The sequence below is a fragment of the Macaca fascicularis genome, chromosome 7 (assembly GCF_037993035.2).
Source record: "Macaca fascicularis isolate 582-1 chromosome 7, T2T-MFA8v1.1".
Classification (NCBI taxonomy): domain Eukaryota; kingdom Metazoa; phylum Chordata; class Mammalia; order Primates; family Cercopithecidae; genus Macaca; species Macaca fascicularis.
In genome coordinates this window covers 16,232,603-16,244,963 of record NC_088381.1, presented here as the reverse complement: position 1 = coordinate 16,244,963, position 12,361 = coordinate 16,232,603, and the positions used below count along the sequence as shown (strand labels likewise).

At 39.0% G+C, this 12,361-nt stretch overlaps 1 protein-coding gene across 5 annotated transcripts in view; it reads left to right on the top strand.

Annotated features, from left to right (window-relative positions):
• The window catches only part of FSIP1 (fibrous sheath interacting protein 1), a 194,880-nt gene that overhangs the window by 38,385 nt on the left and 144,134 nt on the right, over window positions 1-12,361 (top strand). For 4 of the 5 annotated variants that reach the window (XM_065547750.2, XM_015452630.4, XM_005559144.5 and 1 more), the window contains 3 exons: window positions 4,510-4,605; window positions 6,235-6,359; window positions 7,829-7,939. In XM_065547750.2, coding sequence (XP_065403822.1) covers window positions 4,510-4,605; window positions 6,235-6,359; window positions 7,829-7,939 — 332 coding nt within the window. Of the gene's footprint in view, window positions 1-796; window positions 957-4,509; window positions 4,606-6,234; window positions 6,360-7,828; window positions 7,940-12,361 lie in introns of those variants that run through there. The other variant, XM_073995493.1, reaches the window with a different exon arrangement.

The window sequence follows — 12,361 nt, the reverse complement described above, 5'->3', positions numbered from 1 at the left end:
CCTCTGTCTCCACTGTGAGGATTTGCTTGCAGGAGTACATCTTTATTGCTCGTATCTGCCTCCTTTCTGTGCAGTTGTTTTCTAAGAGTTGCAGCCTCTGAAGAGATGCAGAAAGAAGTCTGACGGCAGTTGAGTAACGCATTTGAACTGCCTCAAGAAACAGTGTTGTTGCTCAAGGAGATGGGGACTCTGGTTTCTGGGTGATTTTTTCCTTTTATCTCTGAGTCAAGGGGCTGCCTTCCGTCTAGATCTAAGTCTGCCCCTGCGCTGTTTCAGTACGCAAAGCTTGCATGGCCGCTGATAACAGTAGGTCCTCAAATGACATCATTTCATTCAACATCGTGTTTTTTTATTTTTAATTTTTTTAATTTTTATTTTTAGAGACAGGATCTCATTTTGTTGCCCAGGCTGGAGTGCAGTGGCATGATCACTGCTCACTGCCACCTTGAATTCCTGGGCTCAAGGGATCCTCCCACCTCAGCCTCCTGAGTAACAGACTACAGGTGCATGCCACCATGCCCAGCTAATGTTTAAATTTTCTGTAGAGATGGGGTCTTGCCATCTTGCCCAGGCTGGTCTTAAACTCCTGGGCTCAAGAGATTCCTCTCGGCCTCCCAAAGTGCCAGGATTACAGGTGTGAGCCACCACGCTGGGCTCAATGTCATTTTATCATAACATCGATGAGAAACAAAAAAAAGGATTCCCAGCTAGGGCCACTGTCTGTATGGAGTTTGTTTGTCTTCCTCCATCTGCGTGGGTTTTCTGCAGACACTCCGGTTTCCTCTCCATCTCACAGATACGCATGTTAGGTTATCTACGTGGTTCCACTGTGAGTGCGTGTGGGTGCGTCTGAATGCACCTTGCCATGGCATCCTGTCCAGGGTGCGTTCCTGCCTGGAACTCTGAGCTGCCAAGAGAGACTCTGGCCACCCGAGACTCTGAATTGGAATAAGCTGGTAAATAATTACCTTATTTATTTTTATTAATTTTTCGTAATTATACTTATAGCCCACATTTATGTCAGTGTTTAATATTAGAAGTGTTTTGGTCTTTTATTTAGAAGTTTAATAATGTTTTTGTGACCAGAAATGTGCCATAGAAACTTAATTCTTATTTATATTTATAAGACTGTGGTAAAATTGGTTTTGTTATATGTCGTTTTGCTTAAAGTCGCAGTTTCCAAGAATCTATAGATGATGTTAAGAGAGAATTTACTATACTTGTGTAGGACATCTAAAAATTGTACAGTTCAGTATTCAGAAATGAGGCTCTTTTTCCCTTTCTGTTTCTCCCTGCCTTTTCTCAGGGTGGTGTCTGGGTTCGGGAGGACGCCTGTGTAGCATCATGGCCTGGTGGTGGTGGCGGGTGGCGCGTGCATCTGGTCCTTGCTGTTCTCTCAGAGGCATCCTGTCCCGCTTGGTCTGTGGATATGGGAAGCCAGCTGGGGCGTCTGCTGACTTGTAGCTGGTCCCATTTAGCCTTTGCCATCTGCCAGCAGATGCTGATGTTCTGTGTGGTCCCTGCCACATCCTCTCTGGTGGGAGGCTGTGTGCCACCCCCTCATCGCGACCCCAGTCATCTTCACAGGGGCGTGTGAGAGCTTCTGGTCTCCTTCAAGCACAGGCCAGCCAACCATGGGGAACTGTGTGTGTGTGTGTGTGTGTGTGTGTGTGTGTGTGTGTGTGTCTGTGACTGGGGGAGGGGGGAGAGAGAGACAGATGACTTCAGCCCCTGTCTCGCTGTAAGCATGCCACACTGCCTTTGCTTCTCTGCAGCTGTCATGGGTGGATCGAGAGCACCGTGTTCCTGTGTGCGGGGTCTCCCTTCAGTTCCAGGTGTACAGTGAGGCAGAGCTCACTCTGCTCTGGGTTTCTCCGTCCTCTTCAGATTCTCTATGCACCTCCAGGATTTCACCTCCAGGGGCTGTGCCGGGGAGCAGCTTAATACCTGTATCACTTGTGTCTGCTCTAAACTCATCCCCTCTGCAGTCTTCTAGGTCCTCTAGATCCTTATTTGGGATGGGTTTTAATTTCTTCCATGGGTGGCAGTGAGCAATTTAAATCACATCCTGCAGTCATCCTTTTTCAGGACTCACATGAAAAACTGCTCAATCATCACAGTTTTGGCTCATGATCTCTAAAGGGAGATTTTTTTTTTCCTTCTCACATGAATGTTTGTAGTGAAGAGAGGAATTTTAAAAATTTTCTTATTAACTTTTAATTTTGATGTAACTTCAGATTTGAAGTCAAAGGAAAAGTACAAAGGATTCTCAAATACTCTATATCCAGAGTCTCCAAATGTTGAAATTTTACCACATTCTCTTTTCTCTCTCCCTCTCCACATAAGGACACACATATACACGCATACATGCACGATTATACATATAAATCAGGAAATGATTGTTATGCAATTATCAATAGGCTTTACTGAGATTTTGCCAATTGTCAGAAGAAAAATCTCAGGCTATGCATTATAATTCCCGTCATACCTTTTAGTCTCTGTGTTTTATGACATAGACATTTTTGAAGATAGTAGGCCTATTATTTTGTACCATGTCCTCTAGTTTGGGTTGGTTTGTTTCTGCTCGGTTAGGTTCAGGTTATGTGTTTTTGGCAGGAATCCCACAGAAGTGATAGTGTCCTTCTCAATGGATCAGATCAGGAAATGCGTGATGGTGATGGTCCCGATACTCACAATGTTAACTTTAGATGAAAATGGTGTCTACCAGGTTTCTCCATGGTAAAGTTACTATTTTTCCTTTGGTAATTAATAAATTATCTTGTGGGGGAGATAGATGCTTTGAGGCTATTATCCTATTATTCCTCAAACTGTCACCCACTAGTTTTATCGTTCATTGATGATACTTACCTGAGTCAGTTATTATGATGGCTACTAAATGGTTAATTCCATAATTTCTTCTACATTATTTCTGAAAAAGAAGGAAGAACTTTCTAAAGGGAGACTTTTGGAATTCAGAAATTTTTTTTTCCCTCAAGGGTTAGCCTCTTGCAACTGAATGCCCAACTTTTAAACTCTTGTCTTTTAAACTCAAAGCTGATCGATGGCACCCTTGTTGTAGGTAGTACCCATCTCTCTCTGAGGCAGTGAATACCACTGGGATGATGGGCAAAGAGCCACAGGGTCACAAGAGTAATTTCACCTTCTTCTTTACCACCTGCGTGACACTGGCCTGAGATAGTCGCTGATCACCTGTGAGGGTTTGCAGTATTGTAAATTTTCATATTTTTATGTCTTTACAGGTATTTTAGTATAAAATTGAGTGAAATGGTTATCCTAAAGGAATTATGGGATAGAAAATAAATGTATTACCACTTCAGGACTGTGATGTAAATGTAACTTAAACTGATATTAAAATGTTGCCAAATTACTGACTTGCTGAGCCTACTTTTAATGAATATTGAAGATCTCTTAATAGTGGTTGCACCAAAAAAATGAAAGTTCAAAAACAATTTTAAACCTTTTTGTTTTCTAAGTAGTTTACCCCTCTCTCCCCAGGCTTACACCACAAATTTGCTTGATTAACTCATCAAAGATTGTACAAAGACTAACAGTATAATGTCAACCCCAGTTCCTAATTCATTATTATGAACTCCAAATTAGGGAATTGGTGTTGATGAATTAGTGTTTATAGCAGAAGTTTTGTGTTTTGAATTTGGTGGTTGTGTGTTGAGGGTAAATGTATCTTCTGCCTGCTTTCTTTGTCTGTATCAGCTCATAGGGGGTGTCTGAACTTGGTTTGCTTTCTGGGAGAGGTGGTGGATCCTGTAATATCCTCGAGACTTCCCATGTTTTCTGAGGCAGAACCATTTCTGTGCCACAACGTAGCAGATTCTCTCACGTTAGGGTATAGAGACACACTTGTAATAAAATGTTTATGTTAGCAGCATCTTGCAAATATACAGTGTCCAAATTAGCTAGTAGGAGATCATAAAAATAAACTACATTGAAACAAAGAAGTTGAAAAACACAATGTCCTATTTTCTTTATGGAGGTGCCAAGAAAATACATCAGAAAAGAAGAAAGTTAATTGCTAAGAGTCTCCCAAGTTATCTCTCACATGCTTTCATCTTAATGACTGATCACATATTTGAAGTCTCCACCCTGAGGACCTAAAGAAAATCACAATTATATTTACTCAGTGTGCATATTCTCTGTATTATGAGCATCAAGATTTGGGTGCATTGTCTCTGGAGAGTTAATGTGATATTTTAGCACACTGTTACACGTTTTTTTTTTGTGCTTAAGTTCTAGGGAAATGCTGTTTAACTATCTTAGCTCCTATAGTTTGTTTCATTGGCTCGTCTATACAAAGATGATTGTCATTTCTACTTGGAGGTGACATTGACATTGTCTTAAGAAATTTGTATGTCTGGAGGGGATTGAGGAATACTGGAGAGAATATTAAATGTTATCTTTTAAAAACAACTTTGTAGACAACTTCTTAATTTATTTTGTGAGCATTGAACAGATGATTTTTTAAATCAACAGGTCCTTCTCATGAGAATGAAGACAGCTTTTCCTCCGTGTTTCATACTCAGATCCCTCCCGAAGAATATGAAAAGCAGATGCAGAAACTCAGTAAAGGTATGTTTTAATTTGTGTGATTATACATATTTTCACAAGGGAATACTAGCTGTATACAGAAATATTCATAAATGAAATAAGTTCATGTAATTTAATCCAAAGGTAAGTGGAAGCAAGTAGGGTTCAAGATGACACAAGACTGGTCATTGTTGCAGCTAATTGCTGAGAATCTGTTATACCCTTCTACTTTAGATGCTTGACATTTTGTATAATAATAAAGAGTTTTTTTAAAAGCTGGCTGCAAGTAATAAGAACCTGGCTTCAGCAGAAACAAACCTGTGAAAAGGATTTTGGTGGGAGGCAGCTTTCTTTGGTTCCCAAGAGCATATGCTGTGGTTAGTCATTCAGAGGTTGGCTCAATTCTGCAATCCTAGAGAAGAGCCTGAGTGATCCAGCTGGGTCAGGGGCCTACGCCTGGCTCAACCAACTTGTCCAACCCAGCAAGGTTTGGGGTCATTCTGGGAACATGGCAGCTATATCACTGCCAGACTGGAGAGGAGAAGAGGACATTTACAGTGAAGACAGTTCTGGCCAGATAACCCAATGTGTTTCCCCTGCTATTTATTAGAAACGTATTTTAAAGAAGCTCTATGATAAATATAAACATGGCTGTGTTCAATTTGTATTTTTTTAAATGTTGTATTGCTTACGAGTATATGAAACTTCAGCTGAATGAATAAACAAACCTCATATTTCAACTTAAAAGACAGTATACAACTTGAATTATGGGAAGAAGTGTTATATCTTGTATCTATTAGGCCACTTACCAAAAAAGTAACTCATACTTTAACTATTGGTAGTTGATTTAAAAGATAATTATGTGACTGTTAAAAAATAAAACCCCAGGTTTAAAGTGTAGGTTTATTTGCCTATAAGCTTATATAACTTAAATTTGAGTAAAATTTTTTTTTACTCAAATTTACTCAAATTTTTTGTTTAAAAATATTTTAATGTGACACAGAGAAAATGAGATATTTTATAAAGGGGAATATGAATCCACAAGTATTTTTCTTATTCTTATTTTGAGCACTCAGTGTCTGAATATCTCAGACATTGACTCAAGCCTCTTCCGAATGGTTGAGGAAAATTGGCCAACTGAGATGGGCTCTAGGGGTTTGTATAGATGGGAGCCAGGACATGGGACACTAATTCCCAGACCTTGCTCAAAAGACAGTCTAAACAAAATGCACTGTTCAGAAGGGGTGATGGCAAATTAATAGAATAGCAGGGATGACCTAGTCGTTAGGGAAATTTTTGTTTTGTGTCAAGACTGAAATAAAATATATATTTTAAAGTCTCCCTAACATCAGCAATTTCTTCATCTCATGTCTGTCTTGAAGTTCTATTGATATTTCCCATCATTCTCATGGAATCAACAGGAAGAAGTTTGATACATGATAATGAATTACACAAGAAGTTTTATGAGAACTTCATTCGAAGTTACAGTAGCACATTTATCTTTTCAAGAATAGATCTCCATTATATATGAGGTTTCTGGATCTGGAATGTAGAAGTTAGTTCTTCTGTGTGTGTTTTATTTCTTACATACTTTAATATATGCTTAAAGTGGGCTTTTAGCATAATTGACACTTATAATTACGAAAAATTTTTGAACTTTCTTAATATTAGATTTTACCTGTGATGTGGAAAGAAATGAGTCATTGATCAAAGCAGGAAAGAAACCTTTCTCAAATACAGAAAAGATTGAGCTCAGGGGTAAACACAACCAGGATTTTATTAAGAGAAACATTGAGGTATGTACTTAGAAATTCAGAAGCGAGAATTTGGGGCTAAATGAGCTGAAAAAATGGCAATGGTTTTTTCAGTTCAGTGTCTTGAAATATTTTTTCAACCATCATAAATGTATAAATGATTGAATTAGTAAATATAATAAAAGAAAACTTTTATAAACCAGTACTTCATTATTTCTATGTTCAACCCATTACATCCTATCCTATCCTATCTCCTTTTAAAATTGCTAGGTGCATCTATCATTTATTTCACTATCCAGAAATAGTCTGTTTCCTGCAATTTGCAAAACATTTATTTAGATAATAGCTTTGGACAATGTTTCTCAGACTTTAAATTGCGTATTGGTAAAATTTTTTTTTTTTAAGTAATAAGACTGATTTTATAGCTAGTACATTTACAACTTTGAATGGAAAATGCTCCTGGCAGCAGCTGGGCTGGAGAAGCCAACTGGTTGTCTGCCTCTTCGCTGAACCTCCCAGCAGCTGGTCACTGGCCTTGATTAGCTTCCACTTCAAGCACCCATCTTTGGTCTTACAGGCCTTGCAACCTGACTTGGTTTGTCTTTAAGGCAGACTTACACTAAACAAGGGCAAAGGGGTTGCTGGGTTAGACCAGAATGCGAGTTAATTAATTTGCAACAAGAAATGTAGTGAGGAGGACAGAAGCTCTGCACACCCCTTAAACAGCGTCACTAGAAAACTGCATGGGCAAGTGTGGAGTATTGACAAGAGAGAGTTAAGTAATTTTTTACACTTCAAGCCTGATGCTTTCCCCATAATTGGCAGATCATTTCCAGGCAGACTGGATCCATGGGACAGCCTGCCACTGCCAGGACTGGCCTCTGGGACGCTCGACTTTTGTGCTCCACGTTCATATGATCTTCTTCAGGAAACCTTCTCCATCTCGATCTGTCTCTGTCTTTGCATTGGCCAGTTGTATGTTTATTTACTGCTCAATTTTCCTAGAGCAGTAGAGTTCCCCCCTTATCCAGGTTCTTGCTGACACAGCAGGTCTACTGTAGATTTCTCTTTCCCCTTTTTAATAGTAACTGAATATTTAAATTCCTCATATGGTAGTCTTGACATTTAAAAGCACTTTCATTTAGTGGATCAGTACCCCAAAGAAAGTGGCAAGAAGATTTCTTCCAAATGTCTCAGCAAGGATGTTTTTGCATTTATATTTTTTTATCTATGATAGAGAGGTTTGAAAACTGCTCATATTAATTTTTAATAAAATGTCTGTTGGAATGGTTAACAGGAAGGCCTGCTTATAGGGATATCTTTGAATATTAGAGAATGGCCCTATACAAAAATTTTTGCGTCAAATAAAATTACCTAGCAAATGTAAAATGCCTAATCTCGCAACTTTTCTCTTTGGGTATCTGTAGTGTAGAAGTCTCAGGTTCCATTTTTATTTTCCTGAACTGTGATTTTCTTTGATTATATAATATTTCCATTAATAAATTCTGCAGTTGGCCAAGGAATCAAGAAACCCAGTAGTTATGATTGAGAGAGAGAAGAAAAGGCTGGTTGAGCTTTTGAAGGACTTGGATGAGAAAGATTCCGGGCTCTCCAGTTCTGAGGTACGTAAACTCTGATAGAGAACTCTACACTTCTTAATTTTGATTTTAAAAAATCATGTTATTGACCCAGTAGCACAAATTTACAATAATTTTTCAGATTCTGAGACATTATTCTCTGACTTAAAGAAAATCCTGTTTTACTAACACAGAACAGATAACAAAATACCGCATATTCTCACTTTTAAGTGGGAACTAAATGATGAGAACACATGGACTCATAGAGGGGAGTGACACACACTGGGGCCTGTTGGAGAGTAGAGGTTGGGAGGAGGGAGAGGATCAGGACAAATAACTAATGAGTATTAGGCTTAATACCTGGGTAAAAAAAAAATCTGCACAACAAACCCCCATGACACAAATTTACCTGTGTAACAAACCTGCACATGTAACCTCTGAACTTAACATGTAAGTTAATTTTTTAAATCCTGTTTTGTACAATTATTTTTATTGAAGTTTTCAAATTTATTCTTGGTCAATTCTTTATTGACTTTCGGAGGATTATTTAATGTCATTTTAAGAGTGTTTACACATTGCTTATCAAAATAACTTCTGCCTGTGATGTGATGTACTTATTACTGATGACATATGAATGCGTTTTTCTGTCTCCTTTTCTTACTGTCCCTAAACTGGTTTTGTGGTGTTTCAGTGTAGTCTTCAGTAATCCCAAAGAATTCCATCCTGTTCCTGCCCAGTTAACTTTGAGCAGCCACTTCCCTGGAGAGTCCTGGGGTTGACAGGAGGGCCTGCTTATGGTGATAAGTCTGGGTGGGGACAGACTACACTGAAAGAGGGGAACAGCATGTAATGGGGGTGGGGTGGGGCAAATGCAGGTATTTATAGGGCCCAGGAAGGTCACCTAAAGAGTGCTGTGCCACTGTTTGCACTTGTTTACATATTAAACTTGAGGAATATTCTTTGCTTCCATGAAGAAATACACTCTCCTATGTTCCTTGAAGCACTTAGCTCTTTTGTATATCTTGTATTCCCCTGCATTTAATAAGGACATGATGGATTGAATGCTGCTGGGACCTTGCCCATATCCCCTTTCCCTGACACCTGTCTGTGCATCCATGCCCCAGCCCTGTGCTAAGGGTGCACAGCTGTCCCCTTCCCCGGAGAATTTCTCTGAGCCAGACAGCCCAGGATATCACTCCCTCCTCACCCCGGGCCCTTTATCTAAAGGTGAGAGTAGCTCTGTGGGGCATTGTGTCCTCCAGAGCTTCCCCAGGGATCAGACTGAAGCTGGTCTTCAGCTGAGACCACATCCTCGCTTGGCCCTGTGCCCTTGCCCTCAGCTGTTTTCCTCACGTCCCTGGTCCCAAAGGCACTCTCCCAATAAATCACTTGAACAAGAATCCTTGTCTTCGTTTCCACATCTAGGGACACAGAGATTCAGAGCGTAGTTTTTTTGCTGTAGGTCCAAAAGCAGTGCGTGTGCAGTGATGCCTGTGGCCCACAGGGGAGGGCGTGCCCATCCAGCGGGAGCTAACAGTCTGTCCGCTGGTGGCTGCTGCATGGAAATCTCAGGCCAGGCCTGCCTGGATCCTCCAATTTTTCAAGGAAAGCTAGAAATTCAGATTTTTTTTGTGTGGGAAATATTAAACTTGTAACATGTTCACAACCGCTCCTATTTAAAAAAGTTCTGCGTGGGCAAACAAAATATCCCTCCCTTCCACCAAAAACCAAACACATATCTACAGAATATCAGAGATAATAATCTTCTAAATAATCCTTCCTGAGATGGTGAGGTCCCAGCGGGGGCTGTGTCTAGGAGCAGGTGAAGGTGTTGCTATGCCTGGGGCTGATGCAGTAGGGGAAATGGGTGGGTGAGGGAAACTGCTAAATGCCCACATAATTCTGAGATATTTTAGCTTCGCTGATTCATGGTATAGTCATGTGCCACATAATGATGTTTTGGTCAACATTCTTATATGGCAGTGGTCCCATAAGATAATAATGGAGCTGAAAAATTCCTGTCACCTAGTGACACGGTAGCTCTATATTTTAGAGTGTGCTCCTTGTACTTATTATAAAAGAGTGAATTGTAAAACAGCTTCAGGCAGGTCCTTCAGGAGGAATTTCAGAAGCAGGCGTTGTTATCATAGGAGATGACAGCTCCATGCGTGTTACTGCCCTAAAGACCTTCCAGTGGGACAAGATATGGAGTGGAAGACAGTGATATTGATGATCCTGACCTGTGTAGGCCTAGGCTAGTGTGTGCATTTGTGTCTTAGTTTTTCACAAAATCTTAAAAATAAAAAAAGAAAATTTTAAAATAGGAAAAAGCTTATAAAGAAAGAAGATATTTCTCTACAGCTGTATACTGTGTTTGTATTTTAAGCTAAGTGTTATTATAAGAGAGTGAAAAAGTTAAACAAATTTAAAAGTTTTAAAAGTAAAAAAGTTATACAGTAAACTAAAATTCATTTATTATTAAATAAAGATATTTTAAAATAAATTTAGTGTTGCCTAAATGTACAGTGTTTATAAAGTCTACAGTAGCAGCCAGTAATGCCCTAGGCGTTCACATTCACTCACCACTCAAGCACTGACTCACCAGAGCAGCTTGCAGTCCTGCAAGCTCCAGTTATGGTTAAGTGCCCTATACAGGTGTGCCATTAAAAATATTTTTATACCATATTTTTATTGTACCTTTTCTATGTTTTAATATGTTTAGATTCACAAATACTTCCCATTGTGTTACAATCACCTACAACACAGTAACTACAAAACATGCTGCACAGGTTTATAGCCCAGGAGCAATAGGCTTTACGATGTGGCCCAGGTGTGTAATACACTCTACCGTCTAGGTTTGGGAAGGACACCCAGTGATTTCTGCACAATGACAGAATTGCCTAGTGATACCTGTCTTAGAACATATATCCCTGTCATTAAGCGACACATAACTGTAATGTGTCTGCTTTATTAACAAAAGCTTAGATACCAGTAAGAATTAAGGGATCTGGGTTTCATTCTGGTTTTGTTATTAATTGTGAAGTTCAGTACTGCTACCCATGGTCTCACTGCATATCGAACTATGGCGATAGATTTTCTTTATACATTCTAGGAATGCTTTCATAATGACTTTTTGTTAATAATACTGCCTTTTGCACATTATTTTTGTTAGTATTTATGTCGTCTTTCTATTTTAAAGTCATGTCTGTCATTTTAGTTTTTGATCTTTTACAGGTACTGTGTAGCTGGGCGTTTGCTGTTGCTTTTGTGTCTTTATCTTTGTTTTGTCATCCTTTATCTTTTGTTATTATCAATATGAGGATATTTAATTTACTCATAATCATTATGACCACATACTTTTTGAATCTTTTCCTGACATCAAACTTTATATTTTATTTATCATATTTGTTTTTGTTTATCTCCCTATTCCCTTGTGGTTTGGAAACTTAATATCCTATTTCTGATCTGGTGTACTGTTAACCTTCAAGTTTTAAAAATATATTACAATTCATATTTTCTTTTCAACTTCCATAATTAGTTTCTAAAATTTCATATTTTAACAAGATTGGATCTTTGGTGTACTTTTATTTCCCTTGTGTTTCATTTTCTTTCCTCCAGGATATATTGAAATCATCTGGAATTTTAGTTCTGGAATATTACGCATTTTAATCTTAACCTTTAAAAATAGTATGCTTCTTGTATGTTAGGAATCTCTCTCAACAAAAGTTAGCCAAAATTTTTAGCCGCACCATTAACTGTGTGTTTGGACTCAACAAATCATTTATTTGTATAAGTCATTCCTTGAATTATTTTTCTGGAACTTTTTTGAAAAATTTTGCACCAAGAAATAGTGGAGTGTGGATAATTTTTGAGTGTTTGTGTATTCAAATATTTATTTTTTCCTCATTTGAATGTTAGCTTAGCAGATAACTAAATTCTGCATGCAAAATCCTTTGTTTATTGAAGCATGTAGAATTTCCCCCTTATTTTGGAGCTCACAATTTTATCAGATTGTATTTGTGTGTGTCTTTAAAAACATTTCAGTTCCTGCTTGGTGCCTTGTAGGCTCTTTCTTTTTTTTTTTCTTTTTTCTTTTTTTTTTTTTGAGACGGAGTCTCGCTTCGTTGCCCAGGCTGGAGTGCAGTGGCCGGATCTCCGCTCACTACAAGCTCCGCCTCCCGGGTTCACGCCATTCTCCTCCTCAGCCTGCCGAGTATCTGGGACTACAGGCACCCGCCACTGCGCCCGGCTAGTTTTTTGTATTTTTTAGTAGAGACGGGGTTTCACCGTGTTAGCCAGGATGGTCTCGATCTCCTGACCTCGTGATCCGCCCGTCTCGGCCTCCCAAAGTGCTGGGATTACAGGCTTGAGCCACCGCGCCCGGCCCTTGTAGGCTCTTTCTATCTGAAGGTTTAAATCTTCCTTCAGCTCAGAAGTTTATGTTTTTTATTTCTTCCTTTCCATCAT